At 42.2% G+C, this 20,945-nt stretch overlaps 1 protein-coding gene and 1 non-coding gene across 2 annotated transcripts in view; both read right to left on the bottom strand.

Moving 5' to 3' along the window:
* Positions 1 to 2,865: 2,865 nt before the first annotated feature.
* The window catches only part of slc4a8 (solute carrier family 4 member 8), a 59,302-nt gene continuing 41,222 nt past the window's right edge, over positions 2,866 to 20,945 (bottom strand). Inside the window, exons 9-25 of the mRNA XM_039015379.1 lie at positions 20,758 to 20,915; positions 20,271 to 20,358; positions 19,900 to 20,046; positions 19,568 to 19,668; positions 19,098 to 19,272; positions 14,040 to 14,173; positions 13,690 to 13,935; positions 13,390 to 13,495; positions 11,074 to 11,235; positions 10,751 to 10,864; positions 10,468 to 10,629; positions 9,891 to 10,211; positions 9,611 to 9,784; positions 9,249 to 9,383; positions 7,318 to 7,418; positions 4,226 to 4,331; positions 2,866 to 2,910 (exon numbers count right to left, since the gene is read on the bottom strand). Coding sequence (XP_038871307.1) covers positions 2,866 to 2,910; positions 4,226 to 4,331; positions 7,318 to 7,418; positions 9,249 to 9,383; positions 9,611 to 9,784; positions 9,891 to 10,211; positions 10,468 to 10,629; positions 10,751 to 10,864; positions 11,074 to 11,235; positions 13,390 to 13,495; positions 13,690 to 13,935; positions 14,040 to 14,173; positions 19,098 to 19,272; positions 19,568 to 19,668; positions 19,900 to 20,046; positions 20,271 to 20,358; positions 20,758 to 20,915 — 2,475 coding nt within the window. The remainder of the gene's footprint in view (positions 2,911 to 4,225; positions 4,332 to 7,317; positions 7,419 to 9,248; positions 9,384 to 9,610; positions 9,785 to 9,890; positions 10,212 to 10,467; positions 10,630 to 10,750; positions 10,865 to 11,073; positions 11,236 to 13,389; positions 13,496 to 13,689; positions 13,936 to 14,039; positions 14,174 to 19,097; positions 19,273 to 19,567; positions 19,669 to 19,899; positions 20,047 to 20,270; positions 20,359 to 20,757; positions 20,916 to 20,945) is intronic.
* Positions 11,508 to 11,648, bottom strand: LOC120065766. Its single transcript, XR_005478717.1, has one exon. It is a non-coding gene; the product is annotated as a U4 spliceosomal RNA (small nuclear RNA).

The following is a 20,945-nucleotide window of genomic DNA, read 5'->3' as shown; positions in this document are numbered from 1 at the left end:
AGATTGCTTTGCTGAATTATTCAAGTCTTTTCTGAGAGCACATCCACTAACAGTGTGTGAATGTACAGTAGCTCTGCTTTCTTACAGGTCCAATGTAGCCGTTTTTTTCTCAATATCAAATCATTTCTAGGTAACAATTGACCCTTTGCTAAGCCCTGCCCCCCTTGGTTACTGTTGCAACCTATGACAACATTTTCCCAGGAAGCTCCATTCCCCAGTCAAACTACTGGAGAAAACCACTCACAACAATCTTAAACTGTGTTTTTAATACACAATAAATTAAACACAAACTACCCTTGCTATTCAGGAGACTATTGGGTATGTTGTGGTGGACTGTCATTACAATTGCTTCACGGGAACCTGGTACAATTAAGTTTGTGGAAGATTGGATGGCTCTGAATGCACTGTCATGCAGTCAAAGCTACTACTATAACTACTTTTGGAGCTAACTAGTTATCTCAAGTCGAATCCTGATGTCAACAGCAGATTATAGTTGTATTCATAATATAGATAACTTAGCTAGCTAACATACATTTTGAGAAAAAAAGTTATAATAAGTGGCTAGCTAGTGTTAGCAATGTTTGGTGGTCAATGAGACAGAGCTAGCTAACCAGCTGAGCTAGCCAACAATGTAACAAAAGTATAATTAGGATTTAAAAAATATTCCAACAGGCTCTGCATTGCAGGAAGTAGCAAGTAACCCTGGTGCATTGTTATTTAGCCATTGAAACAATTTAGCTACATTTTGATGAAACCCTCAGTTTTGCCATAGCTCTCATTGGCTTTCATGCGTTTGAAACGTGAGCAACTACAGTTGCTATCCATTGGAGCACTGAGATTGATTCCCCAAAATTCTGGGGTGGGGCTTAGTTAAGGGTCAATTAAGAAACTTTCTGTGATTGTTTTCAATTAAATTGTGAAAAAGAAACAAAAATAGCTACTTAGCAAAGAGCAATTTCTCAAGCAAAAATTTTGCTAGGACTGTTTGGGAGTGGTCTGAGTGGGGAAGGGAAAAGTGAAATCCAACTGTTATTGTCAGAGGTTTAAAACTATCTTTGTTATTGGTCTATTAATGTCACCAGGCAGGCTAAAACTCCATCCCACCAAAACAGGCTGGAATTTCTGGCGGTCTTTTCAAACAGCTCTTACACTAAAAGTTTTATTATCATAATTTTCACAATTTCATAATATTATTCAAACCTAGTAATGTGTAAATATATATAAACACAGGAAAATCAATGTTTTAACTGCCCCGGGCCTTTTAAATCACATTTTCAGTTTTGTTTCTTTCTCTAAATGTATGTTCTGCTTTCACTGTATGTTTTGTGGTTTGTGTATTTCAAGTTTGGCTATTTTAAGTGTTTGACTGTTGCTGTTTTATATTGTTTGAATTCTCATATTTTATTGTGTTTGTGTCACACTGTACTTTTACTTATTCTCAAAGTCATTTCATACTGTTGTCTGGGACAAAGAAACAAAATGATTGGATGATTTAAAAGGAAGTTGAGAGGTATAACACACAGAGGCAAAACATCACCACATTGTATCAAAAACAATACAATGTTTTCTAGTTACTCCTCAGTACAATGAGTACAATGAGTACAATTCTCAGTACAATTCTTACATTCCATACATTAGTATTTCCATCAGGTTTGGAAAAAAGAGGAATGTAATCTATTGGACCCATTGGGTGATCCATGTCAAGATGACTATTGACAAACAATGATGGCTTTATCTGAAGCAAGATGCTGTATCTCTCATGATCTTTGTACGGGTATTATTACTGCATGTAGACTGTACTTAAAGCCACTTTGGCACTAGTCATGGGGATGTATAGAAATGATAACGATCATGACAATCATCATCAAAATTACAATTATCATCATTTTGGACACATTCCTGAAGTTTCTCAGTAGTAGGCAGTTGGATTTAGTGGTGGGAAACATCTTGTAAACATGGGAGGATATATTCTAGTGGAGTCATTCCTATTACGTTAGTATTTAGATGCTTTTTGTGCTGCATTCATTAGGCTTCCTGTTAACACATTGTCCCATTTATTATACTATATACAGAAAGTGACCGTTTTTAACATTCATATTCTAAAATAAATTATTGTAATAAATTATTGTCATACATAATCTCTTACTCAGTTTCTTGAAAATAAAACATATATATTATATATACTATATCTATACAATGTGCAACTACAAATGAATTGTATGTTATTGAGGAATACTGTGCCAGTATGTTTTCTGGCCTCCCAACTGGCCCTAGGAGCAAAGAGCACACATCACAGTAAGGGATGTGGTCCCAATTTACTGGATTAGGGTGCTGTTCAAATACATCCTTCCTTCATTCCTTAATATAATTACAGATCTGAGATCAGTAATCAACAGAAGAGAGTAGAGGAAGGAGGAATGATGCACCTTTGAGAAGAAATGGACAGGTTTATCAACGAAATTAAATGTCCTCAAAACGTGGAGGTCATTGAAACATTACAATCAGGTCCAGTAAGTGTGTTTAGTCTAGGTAGATTCAGTGGTAGGTAGATCTTCTGCACAGGGCCATTCATTTGGGCTAATTTATTGCTCATATTCAGCATGTTTGGTTTTGCCGATGAATTATGGATGCACACATATTAAACTATCTCAGAATTGCACACACACAGTCAAAAGGTGTGTATTCTGGCCATTTCTGTGAGTAATTTCTAGGTGTGGTCCTGTACTGCTCTAGGCTCCACTGCTACTCCCCTCTGGCTTCTAACATTTTACAGTGTTACCCATACTTAGGCGCTGTGTGTTGTTCCCGACCATGTGACCTGATCAGGAACAACCCAGATCACGTGATCTGGAAAAACTTAAGGTCCTACCCATACTGCCTGACAAGAGTTCCCAATTCCAAAGAGGTCAACTGAGGTAAAACACATGGACAGAAACAGAAGATCACATACATTCTGTACAGGAGCTTCCAATCTGAACAGTTATATTTAACACAGATATATCCACAAAGGTAACAGATTATTATAGCGCATAATCAAATTATTGATTTCACTGGTTGAACTGAAGTACGGTCTCTTCTAGCAATATTATCATATCGTACGTTGCACAAAAACAGACACAGATTTTATGTCCAAAGTTAAATATCTCTACATTATTGATCCAATAATATACTAATTTGACAAGACCACCACGTTATAAAAAACACACTTATGGTACAGTAAAGAAAATGACCAACTCTTTAAAGTAAAGATAACATACTAGTAGAGCCACTGTGATTTAGAAAATAACCTGGTTTGGGTTTGGAGGAGCATTCTCATAGACACAGCAAGGCTGTTCTGAAGGTTTGTTGTGGTTGTGGTTGTTTGAGGGAATGTGTGTGTGTTGGGGTGTATGAGAGCAGCCGTTAGGTGTCGGGGGGGGGAGGGGGGGGGAGCTGGTGAGAATCTTGGGGTCCCGGTATTGTAGAGGAGGTGTTTGGGTTAAAGATGTGTGTGAGCCAAAACACAAGGGGGCATTAGAAATGCTCTATGACCTATGTGTCTGGCTTATTGAAGTGTAGCTCACAGCCTCTGTAGTCATCTGGTTCCACTCTCTCACTGATCTATAAATTCCAGACCTTCAATTTCAATCCTTTAGAGAGAAGTACACACACACACACACACACACACACACACACACACACACACACACACACACACACACACACACACACACACACACACACACACACACACAGAGGGAAGTAAGGAATGAGAAAGATAGAGAGCAGAGAGACATGGTTAATAATATACCATGGCAAATCCAGTTTGAGGGAGATCCAATTTCCCACTTGTCTATCATAATATTAAAAACTCAAACAACTGATTCTATAAAATGCAAGTAGGAGAGGAGAGAGTTGAGAAAACAGAGAGACAGTAACCTCAGTGGGCAAAATGGAGACATGCAATGCACCAGACAGGGGCGGCAGGTAGCCTAATGGTTAGTGTTGGGCCAGTAACCGAAAGGTTGCTAGATTAAATCCCCGAGCTGACAAGGCAAAAATCTGTCATTCTGCCCCTGAACAAGGCAGTTAACCCACTGTTTCCCAGTAGGCTGTCATTGTAAATAAAATAAAAACTTAACTGACTTGCCTAGTTAAATGAAGGTTAAAAAAAAACAAAAAAAACTGTGACTGTGACTGTGAGAAAGGTAGAAAAAGAAAGAGGCAGAGAGGGATAGGGCCTTGCCTTCTTAGCAGCCCCCATGCGACTGTCCTTTTGGTTGGCGTTGAGGGATTTCCACACGGTGGTTTTAGACATCTCATCAGATATGTTAATGTCAGAGGGGTCACACCTGGGGAGGAAGGGGTTAAAGCAACGGGTCAGAGGTCAGAGGGGGTGGGAAGAAGGGGAGGGTGGAGTCTGAGGGGGTTAGTACTCAACAAGCGGTGCAATGAAGAAACCTCTACTGTACCATCAAAAGACACCACATACAGACAGTGAGCAAAGACATGAACCAAGACTTACCTGTCCACTAGATGTCATAGCATAGGCAGCCAATAGTGGGTGTTAGATCTGCACTATCAACTAGGCTTGATGTGCATTCCCGGTAATACACTCCCCCGTGCACTGGCTAGTACATAAAGCATCCTCCATCCAGGCTGCAAAGGCATCATTTCCCTCCTTAACAACCGCATTGAGCCAAGGGTGTGCAACATCCGAAATTACGAAAATGTTGACGGAACAGTTACAGATAGTTAAGGCGGGAAATGATGCTTTTGCACACACACAAGTGTACTCCCTTTTCACCCACGACTACATGGCTGCGCAGGACTCCAACACCATCATTGAGTTTGCAGACGACACAACGGTGGTAAACCAGATCACCTGCAACGATGAGACAGCCCACAGGGAGGAGGTCAGAGACCTGGCTGTGTGGTGCCAGGACATCAACCTCTCCCTCAACATCAGCAAGACAAAGGAGCTGAATGTGGACTACAGAAAACAGAGGGCTGAGCACGTCCCCATCCACATCAACAGGGCTGTTGTGGAGCAGGTCGAGAGCTTCAAGGTCCTCAGTGTCCACATCATGGTTCACACACATCAACACAGTCATGAAAAGGGCACGGCAACGCCTCTTCCCCCTAAGGAGGCTGAAAAGATTCAGCATGGGCCCTCAAATCCTCAATAAGTTCTACAGCTGCACCAAGTTCTACAGCTGCCATCCAGAACCTCTATACCAGGCGGTGTCAGAGGAAGGCCCAAAAAATGGTCAAAGACTCCAGCCCTTCCATGTCATTGACTGTTCTATCTGCTACCGCACGGCAAACGGTACAGATGCACCAAGTCTGGAACCAACCGGACCCTGAACAGCTTCTACCCCCAAACCATAAGGCTGCTAAATAGTTAACCAAATACACTACTATTTCTCTTTTTTTCTCTCAGCATTGTTGGGAAGTAAGCATTTCACTGTTAGTCTGCACCTGCTGTTTACGAAGCATGTGACAAATAAAATTAGATTTGATTTATTACCGGGAATGCACATCAATCCTAGACGATAGTGCAGATCTAGCGCCCAGTAGCGACTGCCTAAGCTATCTCGACCATCACGTATGTGTGTGTTCGTAGGTAAGTGTGTGTGTCTTCATAAGGGTGTACGTGTTCATATGTAAGTGTGTGTGTGTGCGTAGGTACAGTGAAGGAAAAAAGTATTTGATCCCCTGCTGATTTTGTACGTTTGCCCACTGACAAAGAAATGATCAGTCTATAATTTTAATGGTAGGTTTATTTGAACAGTGAGAGACAGAATAACAACAAAAATATCCAGAAAAACGCATGTCAAAAATGTTATAAATTGATTTGCATTTTAATGAGGGAAATAAGTATTTGACCCCTTCTCAATCAGAAAGATTTCTGGCTCCCAGGTGTCTTTCATACAGGTAACGAACTGAGATTAGGAGCACACTCTTAAAGGGAGTGCTCCTAATCTCAGTTTGTTACCTGTATAAAAGATACCTGTCCACAGAAGCAATCAATCAATCAGATTCCAAACTCTCCACCATGGCCAAGACCAAAGAGCTCTCCAAGGATGTCAGGGACAAGATTGTAGACCTACACAAGGCTGGAATGGGCTACAAGACCATCGCCAAGCAGCTTGTTGAGAAGGTGACAACAGTTTCTGCGATTATTCGCAAATGGAAGAAACACAAAAGAACTGTCAATCTCCCTCAGCCTGGGGCTCCATGCAAGATCTCACCTCGTGGAGTTGCAATGATCATGAGAACGGTGAGGAATCAGCCCAGAACTACACAGGAGGATCTTGTCAATGATCTCAAGGCAGCTGGGACCATAGTCACCAAGAAAACAATTGGTAACACACTACGCCGTGAAGGACTGAAATCCTGCAGCGCCCGCAAGGTCCCCCTGCTCAAGAAAGCACATATACATGCCCGTCTGAAGTTTGCCAATGAACATCTGAATGATTCAGAGGACAACTGGGTGAACGTGTTGTGGTCAGATGAGACCAAAATGGAGTTCTTTGGCATCAACTCAACTTGCCGTGTTTGGAGGAGGAGGAATGCTGCCTATGACCCCAAGAAACCATCCCCACCGTCAAACATGGAGGTGGAAACATTATGCTTTGGGGGTGTTTTTCTGCTAAGGGGACAGGACAACTTCACCGCATCAAAGGGACGATGGACGGGGCCATGTACCGTCAAATCTTGGGTGAAAACCTCCTTCCCTCAGCCAGGGTATTGAAAATGGGTCGTGGATGGGTATTCCAGCATGACAATGACCCAAAACACACGGCCAAGGCAACAAAGGAGTGGCTCAAGAAGAAGCACATTAAGGTCCAGGAGTGGCCTAGCCAGTCTCCAGACCTTAATCCCATAGAAAATCTGTGGAGGGAGCTGAAGGTTCGAGTTGCCAAACGTCAGCCTCGAAACCTTAATGACTTGAAGAAGATCTGCAAAGAGGAGTGGGACAAAATCCCTCCTGAGATGTGTGCAAAGCTGGTGGCCACCTACAAGAAACGTCTGACCTCTGTGATTGCCAACAAGGGTTTTCCAACCAAGTACTAAGTCATGTTTTGCAGAGGGGTCAAATACTTATTTCCCCCATTTAAAATGCAAATCAATTCATAACATTTTTGACATGCGTTTTTCTGGATTCTTTTGTTGATATTCTGTCTCTCACTGTTCAAATAAACCTACCATTAAAATTATAGACTGATCATTTCTTTGTCAGTGGGCAAACGTACAAAATCAGCAGGGGATCAAATACTTTTTTCCCTCACTGTAAGTGTGTGTATGTGTCTCATAAGTGTGTGTCTGTGTTACCTGAGGTCGTGTGTTTTGGGGAACTGCAGGAGCTTGCTGCTCTCCATGGCGATATGGACAGAGGTCTTATCCTCTACTGCTGTACCCAGAATCTCCTCATCCTGCTGCACACACACACGCACATGCACACATACACACACACACAGAAGAATATAGTGATGATATGTCAGGTACAGATGTTAATCTTAATTAGAGACAGTTTGCTACAGCAGGAAATTAATCCTGCAGCAACAGGAAATGTGAATTATTATGTGAATTATAATTTATGAACATTAATTAGAGGTTGATCCATTTTTCGTAAGGAAACATTTTCTAAGTGGAAATTACAAACGTCAGAAGCCATTTTAAACAGCAAATACACTACAAGTAAAACGTTTACCTGCAACAGGGTGATCAAATTAAGATCCTACATCTGTAGCAGAAAGAGTGTTACGGTTGGCGGACACTACATGTTTTTAACCCGATCTACAGGCTGCCGAGAAACCGGAGCAAACCTGGAGTAAAACATACCTGATTTGTGGTTGATGGCTGTCACAGGCTCCTGGGCACTTGGCATCACGATAATTTCAAATGTTGAATATAATCGGCCAAGTGTGAACAATGCTCAGAGCAGATGCAAGGCATGTCCCACTGTTAGCCAATCAGCTACTCAGAACTATAAAGGTTCTCTTTACCTGTCTCACAAGTTCATCACACACAAAAACATACACACACACACACACACACACACAAGCTAGCTGGTCTGCTGGGCTATGTTACAAGTCACATTTAAATGTGTTCTTACCCCAAGCTCTTTCTACAAAATCAACACTCCATATTGTCTTCTTTTCCATAACCAGTTGCATGCCAAAATTCGCTTCATTCTTGCTTTTGTCTTAGTTTTTTTGGCACATAACAATCAATTCATTTCTCAATGAAATTTGGTTCCGAAATGTAGCCTGTTGTAGAATATAATTTTTGAATATACATAGCCTACAATGCATCATCCAAAATGTAACAATTGCCTTGCCTACACAAAGTGTCTCAAATAAATGTTTCTAGTTTTAAAATCCTAAAACACCTCATTAAGCCAACCTTATTATACATTTTAGGCCATAATCACTGTCAATCGTGAATGATAATTCTTCACCTTTTACGGGTGAAATGTCCATGCTGCATGCCAACCATTTGATCCCAATCAGTTTCAGGGGAATAAGCGTTTCCATCTTCATCTTGAATGATGTAGGCTTAGCAACCTAACTACTGTTTAATCACATTTTAGAGCAGAGGGAGTTTAAGAAGCTATACTTCCACTTGTATTTTGTTTCAATCAAAGCATATTAAGCCTAGTGGCGTGCATTGTTGAGTTCTGGCCACATGAGAATATAAATGCGACTATTCAGCACAATCATAATAAAATGTCACAAGTAGCCTAATTACTTGGCAGTAGAGCGTAACGTTATACTATGGTTTGTTATGTAAAATACTAATGAATCATTAAGAGATCTTGTGAGACATATTGATTCAACTTTAGCCTAAACTTTATTAAACAAGCACCATTCTGAGAAGTGGAGGAGCGTTGCTCCACTGTATACCGGCTGCACTACACCCCTGACAGCAATGCAGATAAAAGCACACAGCATCTTCCTCCATGCCTAGCAAATATATGAAAATTCTGTCCCGATTGTCTATTCGGAGGTTCCGCGAGGTATATGTACTATTTCACAATAATTTGGCTTGACTAAATCGTTAAATGGGAGAGGTTCTCCGATGGATAGAGCCCGTACACCCTGCAAAAATTGTGTAGTGTATTTCAGCCTTTAGTCAAATAATACACCATACCCCATACAACACTGCCTCTAGTGGTGACAAAGCAAAGTTGACCTCCATGTTCCAAAACCAGTTGTGTTGAATGCTATAGGATCAAAGCATACTGTAAATAGATGGAGTACCTCAATGTCAACATTCTTGGAGGCGTCATGCAGTTGTTTCTTCTTGCTCTCAGGCATTATGTCGTCCAGGTAACTCAGCTCCCTCTTAGTGAAGCAAAGGTCCAACAACTTACGGATGAACACTAGAGCCAGAACCTACACAACACACACACACACGCACACACATACACGCATATTGCCAGATGTGATATTTCACAAGTATGACATTCAATACAATGATACAACAAAATACTTTTAGCCATTTACACAGAGATTCCCAAAGCTAATACCATTCTTGCTCAATGAGACCAATCGGGATAAATAGGTTTAGAAGAAGCAATACCACAGTACTGCTATGCTCTGTGCCATAGTATAATTGTTACCATCATGGGGAAGACAATGGCAGCCTTGGAGGTTTTAATGATCCAGAGCAGGGCCAGGCAGGTGAGCTGGGTGATGGTGAACAGGTGCACCTTCCTCAGGGGAACGTGTCTCAGGTAGATAAAGTCTGGCTGGTGCTTAGCTGGCATACCAAACAACTTTAGACGGTCAAAAAACTGAGAGAGGAAAGATAACATTGGAATTGTACGACAGTGACTTATAATGGCAACAAATGTGTGTGTGTGTTGCTGCTGTAGAAGTGCATGCTTTGTAAGACATTACCTGTATCCCCCTCAAAGACGAGGCTCCCATGTAGAGAAATACTCCATACAGGACAGGCATGGGAATGAACTGCAGAGCCCCAGTCATGAAGACAGAGAGGCCCATCAGTAGGAAGATGACCAGGCCTGTGAGCCTCTGCTCTCTGATGCCCAGGAAGCGGGGCTGTTCACCGGGGGCCGAGCTCTCTGACTCCAGTTTCAGGCTGTTGACGTGGGAGATGGAGAGCACGGTGGCTGCCACAAACCAGGGCAGGCCCATAATGGAGCACACAGCCAGCATCACCCCCACCATCAGCAGGTCCAGGTGATAGCCACAGCCCTTCTGTAAGGGGAAGGGGGTAAATACATGGAGGGAAAATAACGCATGAAAGATCATACAGATCGACCAACAAAGGCTTAACTCAAATTCTGACTTGTGCCCTCAGAACAAAGCTGCATTAAGAACAAGTTTGTTCTGACTAACTATTGGGCAATGGCCACAGTGTGGCCATTGCCATACCTTCAACAGTGTGACGGCATCCCAGTCCTTAGTAAAATAATATTTGGGACCAATAAATACAGACTTGTCTTCCTCTCACCAGTAGTTTATGCTCCTTGCGGTTGATGATGACAGCGGTGATCTGTTGGTCCATGAAGATGAGGATGGTGCAGAGCAGAGCAGGGATGGAGGCAGCCAAGACCGTCCACCAAGGGTTTCGACCTATCGGGTTGATCAACCAACCACGGTCATCTCGGGTGGGCTAGTTAGTAGAACAGACAGAGACAAAAATAAAATATCTGAGATAGCAGGGTACGGAATGGATCGGCTCGATAGTTTATAAACCACCTATCACATATAAAACCGTGATCTTTTCATCCTACCTTAAAGTTGCTGGGCACCTGCAGCTTCTGCGAGGGGATTCCAATCAGGAAGTCAAGCATGACCATAAATACAATGGTGATAAAGACCGCAAAGTCACTGATCATGGACCGCACCTGAACAAAGCAGGAAGGGATCTTCGATGATGCAACAATACAAAATTGTCCACCAAAACTCAGGCAAAAAACATAGGTCTAGATTAACCAGCATATAGAACAATTAACACTGTAGCCTCTTCCCTTCCAAACACCAATGCCACAACCATTGCATTGGAATCTACTTCAGATTGAGCTTCATACATTTACACAGTTTTGTATTGTCTTACCCTGGTGGGGAAATAGCGGCTGGTCTTACACTCTTTGAGGAACGCTGACATGAAGACAGTGGCGAAGAAGAGGATGGCCGACCAGAAGAGTACGTCAGGGGTGTAGGGGCCATGGTGTCCACAAGCTGTACCCACAAAGTGGCCCTGCAGACCTATGCACTCCTGAAGATTAACAAACACACAAACCATATAGAATAGCTCAGACAGCACTGCAACTGTTTTGGGTTCACGTCCCAGACCCACCATTGCTGATTCTAGTCTCCCCTGGACAACTTCTGACATAGCATACACTACTGACACTTTTTCTCTGCTTCTACTGAATCTAAATATGATCTGCACCTGGTGGCTGAAACATCAGAATAGCTGAACAGCAACATGAGTGGGATATAGCCGCAATTTGACATGGCACTATCTTCTTTGACATGTATAGTAGGCTCTTACTAAACTCTTAAAAAATTGCCAGGGCTGACTATATTTTAAGTCATCCCGGCGGGGTATTGATTTAAGTTTTCAACCAGCAATCATCACGCCTCGGATGGACCTCATAGGCTACGATATTTCCTCTGCGAAAGGATACCTAAAGACAGCCGCTCAAAATGTGTGCAGTATCTCACACAGCATCTCCCCAAACGGTATTTGTTGTTTGTTGCATTGGTATGTCTAGCAGACAGCCCCCTACTTAACACTTTGGTGTATGCTTGTTTACAAGTATTTCCTCGTAAGGTGGGGTAGTGATACAATGATCAAATAGAGGGCCTCCCGAGTGGCGCAGCGGTCTAAGGCACTGCATCACAGTGCTTGAGGAGTCACTACAGACCCGGGTTCGATCCCAAGCTGTGTCGCAGCCGGCCGTGACCGGGAGACCCATGAGGCGGCGCACAATTGGCCCATCGTCATCCGGGTTAGGGGAGGGTTTGGCTGGCCGGGATGTCCTTGTCCCATCGCGCTCTAGCGACTCCTTGTGGCGGGCTGTGCGCATGCACGCAGACTTTGGTCGCCAGCTGTACAGTGTTCCTCTGACACATTGGTGTGGCTGGCTTCCAGGTTAAGAGAGCAGTATGTCAAGAAGCAGTGCGGCTTGGCAGGGTCGTGTTTCGGAGGACACATGGCTCTTGACCTTCGCCTCTCCCAAGTCTGTACGGGAGTTGCAGCGATGGGACATTACTGTAACTACCAATTGGATATCACGAAATTGGGGGGGGGTAGGGCCAGATGAACAAATCATTGGCCCCGGGGCTTTGTAGGCATTTGCTTCCAAACTGTGCGTTTTTCCGCGATTGTATTTTGAAATCTGCATAAGGCAAACTGACAGTTGCAACCAACCATATAAATTGTATCCATAGATGGCAGTTCCGATTCAAGTCAGGACTGGCATCCATTGCTAGTTTACCCATGAGTTTATCAGTCAAATTGCCAGGTTACAAAATCATTCTATGGATTATAGGTCTATGGCCTCAACGCAACAAGCTGTAGCCTATATTTGTCAGGCATGCTGCCCAAACTGCGGCCTTCCCGACTGTAGGCACACCGGTAACTGACAAAATAAAGGAAACACTTGAGTAAACAAATATGTTACGGTGTGCAGTGCATTTTCCTGGCATGGTTTAGGTCCACTTGTAGAATCTATGCCAAGGAGCATTGTAGCTGTTCTAGCATATCATGGTGCCCAAAACCCTTTGAAGACCTTTATGTTGGGGTTTCCTTCATTTTGTCAGAGACCTGTATTTATGTGATAAAACTAAATCCACAGTTATTTTTTATTAACTGTTGATCCTTTGTGGCTAAATTATGCTGTGTGGTCTATTTTGAACATTGAACATGGGCTCCTGTGGTTGGATAAAAATTGTAAGAATATATCTTTTTATATATATACATTTTGTTTAGCCTCTAGTGCCCCCTACAGGCTTGGGCCCAGCCCCTGAATCATACAATTGGCCAGTCATATTCATTTATTATGTAATTCATATTAATTGTTTTTATTAATCAGTTACCCAATCATCCCCCAGTTACCCACGTGGGCCCCCTACCTCCTCTCCTCCCCCATCTGATGATTAGCAGCGAGGCAGCAGGCAGCAGCTGGCTGACTACAGTCATTGAGTCTTCCTGTGGTTGCAGTGAAAAATTATAAAATATATACTACATATATAATATATACATGATATATTTCATTAATTATTTTAATCATACTTTTATTTTTTATTTTTTGCTGCCTTTTGGGCCCCACATGGGCCTGGGCCCAGGGGCTTCAGCCCTGGTAAGCCCCTGCATTAATCCGTCCCTGTGATTGTTTGTGTGGGAGTATGTCGGCTGAGTTACCTTGACAGTAAGGTTGGCCCAAGGCACAGCAGAAGCAGTGATGTTTTTCTGACTCCATAGCTCCAGGGTTGTATTACTGAGGTTATCAGGCTCTGCACACCGACAGCTACAGAGAGAGATATACTCAATTGAATTCACTTAAGCCACAGAAAACATACTCTTAAGTATACTCTCACACACATAGTAGAAATAATTCAAAGGGACTAAATGACACAAAATGAGAAAATGTAAATAAAGTAAGAAACAGCTAAATAAAGACAGAAACAGAAAAGGTAGAAACAGGAAGGTGTTGGTCCTCACTATGCCAGTGTGAGCTTGTCCAGGTCGCTGTGGGTGTTGATGGGGTAGTGTTCCCCCAGGTGGATGAGCTTCTCCAGAGCCTCGTAAATGAAGATGATGCAGATAAGGGAAGCAAAGGCTTCTTCTGTGAAGCGGGTGATGTAGCAGACCAGGGAGCTGGCATCTGTGGCCACCAGGACGAGACACAGGAAGGCCGTCCACAGGCCGATACAGGTCCTCAGAGACAGGTAGGACAGGTCATAGTCCCTGAGAGAGGGAGGGGGGTTGGGAGACAGTCAGAGGAAATATTAAGTCAGGCCCTAATTATAGTACATAATAATACATTAATATAATGAAGAGAATGTACTGACTTGCAGAACTTGAAGAGGATCTTCTCAAAGACGAGGACAGGGCCTGTGCTACCCAGGATGGTGAGAGGCTGACCAGCAAACAGAGAGTAGGCCACTCCTGTCATGGATGCTCCCAGCAGAGACTCAATGGCACTCTGAGATACACACGCACATAAACACACACACACACACGTATGCAAGACAAAAGGGTGTGAGTGAGAGTGTTGGTGTGTGAGAGTGTATGTGTGTGCGTGCATGCATATGTATTTGATTTTGATTTGATCTGACTGTACATGAGTGTGTGTGTGTGTGTGTGTGATAGTGATGCACGGGTTTAGAGTCATTCAATATTGTGTGGTTGAAGGGCAGCTGAGTGAATATATATCCTTCTTGTACAATTTATATAGGAAACATTGAGGTTTTTCTTTCATTATTTTAGGCTATCTGGTATTAGTGCATAAGCCCAAGCTTTCGGGCCTAACTGTACGATATTCAAATAGCCTACATGCCAATCGCCAAATGCTTTTGGTGACAGGTAGAAAAAGTTAATGTCGATCCACAGAGGCAAAAAGGACAATGTCAGAGTTTAATTCAATAAGAGAAAAGCTGCGAAATAGAGAGTTGAAAATAAAGAAAAGGGAGTGCCAGAAAAGTAATGTTTAGAAAATATTTATTGAAGTGGTATAAGAGGATGATAGCAGTGCTGGCTATGTTATGTTTGATGATTGTAAGGCGCTATACAAATTCGACAGTCACAAGACGGGACTTGAAATAGGCCTATGACACGTCAAGGGAACTGTAGCCTACTGTTTAGATGGGTTAAATGGAAACTGAAATCTGGACACTGAATGTAGGTCTATAACCTCTCACATAGCTGTAATAATAACTCCTGTAGAATTAAGCATTTCTTGCAGTGAAATTATACAACAAATGTAGGCTACAATTTGAATCTGGGAACAGGAGTGGAGAAATATGATTTCTTTCTTACAGCATTTTGAGAGAATATGAATGCGCAATTAGATACCATCTGTAGAGGTGCTATCTTTATCAGCATCATAAAAGCTGATAGTATTTCAACCACATAAAATATGCATCCAAGCCGAACTGAAATCTTATCAGAAGAAACATGTTGGGTTGTTTTCACAGCTTTCAATTTCCTTGCAACCAGTCAAACTGTCATTTTGAAATTTTGCACAGAAAATCTTTCCCGTTTTTTGTTGTTGTTGAGTTATTGTATTTTCTCCCTGGTCCCTGAACATCTTTGCTCTGCGAAAGAAACAGAGATGACAGAGAAAACGTTCATTCTTTCGATTTATGACATTATTCTGGTGAGCAAGGGTTTATTTAGTCTTCTATGGCAACATATAATGACAGAAGAGAAGCTGCATATATTTAATTATAGACACGTTGACTAACAAATAGCCTACCAAAATGTCAGAAATTATAACCAGAAACATGCAGTGCCTTCAGAAACTATTCATACCCCTTGACTTATTCCACATTTTGTTCTTACAGTTTGAAATCAAACTGTAATATTTTCTTTCTCTTTTTGTTCTTCACAAATCTACACACAACACCCCATAATGACCAAGTAAATTTTTTTGATGGAAATGTTTGCAAGTTTATTGAAAATGAAATATCTAATTTACATACGTTTTCACATCCCTGAGTCAATAGAATCACCATTGACAGTGATTACAGCTGTGAGTCTTTCTGGGTAAGTCACTAAGAGCTTTGCACACCTGGATTGTACAATATTCGCACATAATTATTTTAAAAACTCGACCTCTGTCAACCTCTGTCTAGTTGGCTGTTGATCATTGCTAGACAGCCACTTTCAAGTCTTGCCATAGATTTTCAAGGCATTTTAAGTCAAAACTGTAACTAGGCCACTCAGGAACATTCAATGGCGTCTTGGTAAGCAACTACAGTATAATGTATATTTGGCCTTATGTTTTAGGTTATTGTCCTGCTGAAAGGTGTATTTGTCTCCCAGTGTCTGTTGGAAAGCAGACTTAACCAGGTTTTCCTCTATGATTTTGCCTGTGCTTAGCTCTATTCCGTTTCTTTCTATCCAAAATAAAACTCTCTAGTCCTTGCCGATGACAAGCATTCCCATAACATGATGCAGCCACCACCATGATTGAATTTGCACCAAACATAACACATTGTATTCAGGACATAAAGTTAATTTCTTTGGTACATTTTGGGACTGGGAGACTAGTAAGCATTGAGGGAAAGATGAATGGAGCAAAGGACAGAGAGATCCTTGATGAAAACCTGCTCCAGAGTGCCCAGGACCTCTGACTGGGGTGAAGACAACAACCCTAAACACACAGCAAAGACAACGCAGGAGTGGCTTCGGGACAAGTCTCTGAATGTCCTTGAGTGGCCCAGCCAGAGACCGGACTTGAACTCGGTCGAGCATCTCTGGAGAGACCTGAAAATAGCTGTGCAGCTCCCATCCAACCTGACAGAGCTTGAGAGGATCTGCAGAGAAGAATGGGAGAAACTCCCAAATACAGGTGTGCCAAGCTTGTAGCGTCATACCGAAGAAGAAGAGGCATTAATAGCTGCCAAAGGTGCTTCAACAAAGTACTGACTAAAAGGGTCTGAATACTTATGTAAATGTTATATTTCAGTTTATTTACTTTAATACATTTGCAAACATTTCTAAAAACCTGTTTTTGCTTTGTCATTATGGGATATTGTGTGTAGATTGATGAGGGAAAACAAATATTTTAAAATAAGGCTGTAACGTAACAAAATGCGGAAAAGGTCAAGGGGTCTGAATACTTTCCGAATGCACTGTATGTGACTTAAGCTAATTTTTACTCCTGAACTAATTTAGTCTTGCCATTACAAAGGGGTTCACTAATTACTGACTCAAGACATTTCAGCTTTTCATTTTTTATTAATTTGTAAACATTTCTTAAAACATATTTCCACTCTGTAGACCAGTGGCACAAAATCAAAATTTTTCATTCAGGCTATAACAAAATGTGGAAAAAGTCAAGGGGTGTGAATATTTTCTGAAGGGACTGTATCTAAATAATAACAACAAAAAACGTCCCTCCGATTCTGACTGTAGCCTACAGTGCATTTTCTATATTAGCGGGTTAGGGTCGGGTGTGGGCCTCAGATTTTCATTTTATCACATATAGTTGCGCATTTGCGGATGGGTTATTAGCAATTGCGGGCAGGTGCGGGCGAACAAACAGCTGACCCGTGCACCACTAGTGCAGGAGTCTGTGAGTGTGTGTGAACATATTTGTGACCCGTTTCAGGAAGCTAGGCGTATGTAGCATGTCACTACTTCACAGGATAGGCATTTGAACATAATTTTTTGGTTGCTGATCAAAATATTTTTGTTGTTGTTGCAGAAATGCCTTCGTGAACATGTGGACTTTGATATGCCTTAATAACAAACTTGTATAGCATCTATAAATACGAATACAATTGTTAAATTATGAGCCTCGTTGGTTTAGCCATGGAAAAAGATAGGACCCTTCCTGCTAGCCATGATTGGCTGAGATAATGGATGGGCTGGATATACCGAGAGATGAGTTTGGATTGGTCTGCCATGTAGCATGCTTCTGTCTATAACATGAGCTCCTCAGTGTGTGTATATAATCCTTGCTACCACAGCTCTTTTTTAAAGATATAACGTTAGCCATGGAGAACTGCAAAAGTGTTGCTACTGCTCTCAATAACATTGCTGCCCTAAATATTGCAGGCGACATCGACAAAGATCAGTGGGAAAAAGTTGTGATGAACTACTTTTTGCAAATGGTCAGTATGAAGCGGAGTCACTTGACACAACGGGCCAAACAAGCTGTAGCCACAAACAAAACGGAAACGACACAGGAAGACAACTTACTTAGTTAAAGTGGTTCCAGTCTGTCGTGAAGAGTACCTCCATGTATACGGGTTTGAGTGTAGCTACATTTTCAGATATTATAAGTTTCTAATTTTGCCAGAAAGTCACTTTTTTTATTGTACGTTAAAACGTCCTGTTAGCTAGCTAGCGTTAGCTTGCTGGCACGCTAGCTAACGTTACGTGTATGATCTGTGTAGTAATATTATTTGTATCTCAGAAAGCCATTTGCATTGCTAGTTAGAGCCTATGGCCTAGTTATAACATTGAACCTAGTTGGTTAGCTTTAGCTACCTGCAGATTCATACTACAGCATTTCATGCATGGTGTCTAGCTATGACAACCCATTTGTACTGTGTTGGTTGGGATTATGGTTCATTGTTTAGCTAACTAGCTACATGTCTAAACAAAAGACTCCACTTGGCCAGATGATTACATGACCCATCATGTTAGCCAGGTGTGTCGGGGGGTGATTACAGATTGCATTTCTTTCACATGAGCCATCAGTTTAGACAAGTGTGTCTGGGTAAGCATCATATAATAATTATAAAATATTATAAAATATTTTTATCTAGACACTCTATTTTTGATATTGCTCTATGCAAATATGCAAGTAACCATTTCACTGTAACGTTTACACTTACTGTGTCCTGTGCATGTGACAAATAACCTTAGATTTATAGTGTGTGTTTACCAGAGGCGGTAATGTGAAAAACAACATGACCTGCACCAACGTCAGATTAGGATATAGGCAAAGGACTAGATAAAGTGTATTTTTACCTGGCGTTTTTCCTTATTGTAGGCTACTACTTTCACCACTTTTCGTCTTGAAATCTCTGGTTGTTATCTACACTACCTTACTCACTCTGTTTAGCACATGGCATCACATGTGAATCCTTAAAGAGATGGGTGGGGCTAAGGCTTAAGAGGGTGTGAACGATGCTGAATAGGTGTAGATAAAGAAGAGCTCCACAGTAGGTTTACCAAAACATTCAAGGGCTATTTTCTCAAAAGTGGGGTTAGAAGTTTATCAACTTTCAAAGCAGAATTACTTTCCCATTGTTCCTCAACTGCAGTGTATGATATACCATTTTGTAGCTGAGAGTCTCTACTTTTATCCAATGTAAAAAACACAATTTCAAATTTTGCAGCACAAGACCAAATTGAGGTGGTCGGTCACATTTGTATATGTGTGTTCTTACAATGCGTCCCTCCGTAGCCTCCCCCAGCAGGCCTCCGAAGGTGATGACTGGGGACATGCAGGCGCAGTAGAGGAAGAGGAAGGAGGCAACACACTGAAGACTCAACCCATCTTTGTAGTCACTCAGATAGAATGGAGCCTTCCGCTTAATGTCCAGGATCAGACCTCCAAACAATCTACACAAGAGAGGGGGAGGAGGAGTGGGAGGAGAGCAGTACCAATATCAATACATCACCTTATGAGTTCAAAGCTCAATTAGGCAAAATAAAAAGTTAAATACAAAAATAACTCAGTCAAAGTCACAAGAACAAAAATATTGCTTGTTTGTCTCCATTTAGACAATACATTCACTTTTATTTAGAAATAGCAATACTGTGGGCAAGATCCTTGTTCTTATGCATTGATTGAGTTCCCCAGCAGCAGAAACCTAAGCCTAACTCCTAACCCTGTTTGTTGTTCAGAGTAACATACCTTCCTGTTCTCTGGAGCTCAGGACCATGATGTTCTGCGTGAAACTCCTCTTCCACAGGGCAGGTCGTACCGTTGGGCATCCCCGGAATTTTCCGCTTCTCCTGCACACACAACCAATCAAACAACTCCCAATGAGCATCAGCAGCCAATCAGGAACAAACAGAACAATTTGAACCCCAATCACAAAAAGCCTTGCCACAAACCATTACAAATTAAGCATACTGGTGCTCATGTTTGCTCCACATTGTTTAATGGATCACTTAAACCATACAGTAAGATATAGCCAAATGGACAGTCACATTACCACAGTCACATTACCATAGTCACATTACCTGAGAGGGGACACTCTTGGGGGGCTCGATGCGGATGGAAGGGTCCCACTCCCCGGGGGGAAGAACGGTTACCTGATCCAGAAACTCATCTATACCAGCCAGCAGGTCACTGCGGTCCTTAGCTTTATATGCCACATCATGGAAAATCTGACAGAGAGAGAGGAAGGGAGAAAGAGAGAGAGAGTGATCTGATAAAGATAGGAGGTAATGAATTGTCTGTGCCAACTGAGATCTGACACAGAACAAGGACAAAGATCTGGCACACAAACTGGCACTTTCTGTAACTCTATCTAGGGTTGCCAAGAGTTGCCATTTACCCCCTGAATGTTTAGTGTTAAAGAGGAAGAATGTAGACTTTTGTTGAACTTTACCTCGTCAGTCATGATGGTTGCCATGGAGCGGCCAATCTCGTGGTACTGCTGAGCCTTTCCGTCTGGGCCCAGGAGGATGAACATGAACCTGCAACAGTGACTGGGTTAACAATACTGGATACTACTGGATACTACTATGCTATCATACGCAACGCTACAATGCTATGAAAGCATCGGGTGGCTGTCCTATCTGACCAGAATATTGTCTGTCATTTTCTGTTAATTTACTGAAGATTCTACACACCTCAGTCACCAACTGCTTTTTGCCAATCATCCCCTTACTAACATTATCATATGAATGCATTAGAATCATAGAATAGGACCAACACTACCTGGTGGGTATTGGGACCTCAGTGAAGCCAGTGAGCAGGACAGACAGACAGACACACACACACACCAAACACAGTAGACTACCTGGTGGGTATGGGGACCTCAGTGAGCAGGACAGACAGACAGACACACACACACACCAAACACAGTAGACTACCTGGTGGGTATGGGGACCTCAGTGAGGCCAGTGAGCAGTACGGCAGGGGAGAGGCGTACGAAGGCCACCACAGGTCTCTCCAGGAAGTCCAGCTCTCCCACCAGGACGTTAGAGGCCTCGGCTCCTGTAGGAATCTTCTTCATGAAGTGCATGTCCACCTGGGAGAGGAGAGGAAGGAGGTTTTTGAA

This window comes from Salvelinus namaycush, chromosome 20 (genome assembly GCF_016432855.1).
Source record: "Salvelinus namaycush isolate Seneca chromosome 20, SaNama_1.0, whole genome shotgun sequence".
In the NCBI taxonomy this organism is placed as follows: Eukaryota; Metazoa; Chordata; class Actinopteri; order Salmoniformes; family Salmonidae; genus Salvelinus; species Salvelinus namaycush.
Note: the sequence above shows the minus strand (reverse complement) of the source record. Positions and strands in the feature narration are given on the sequence as shown.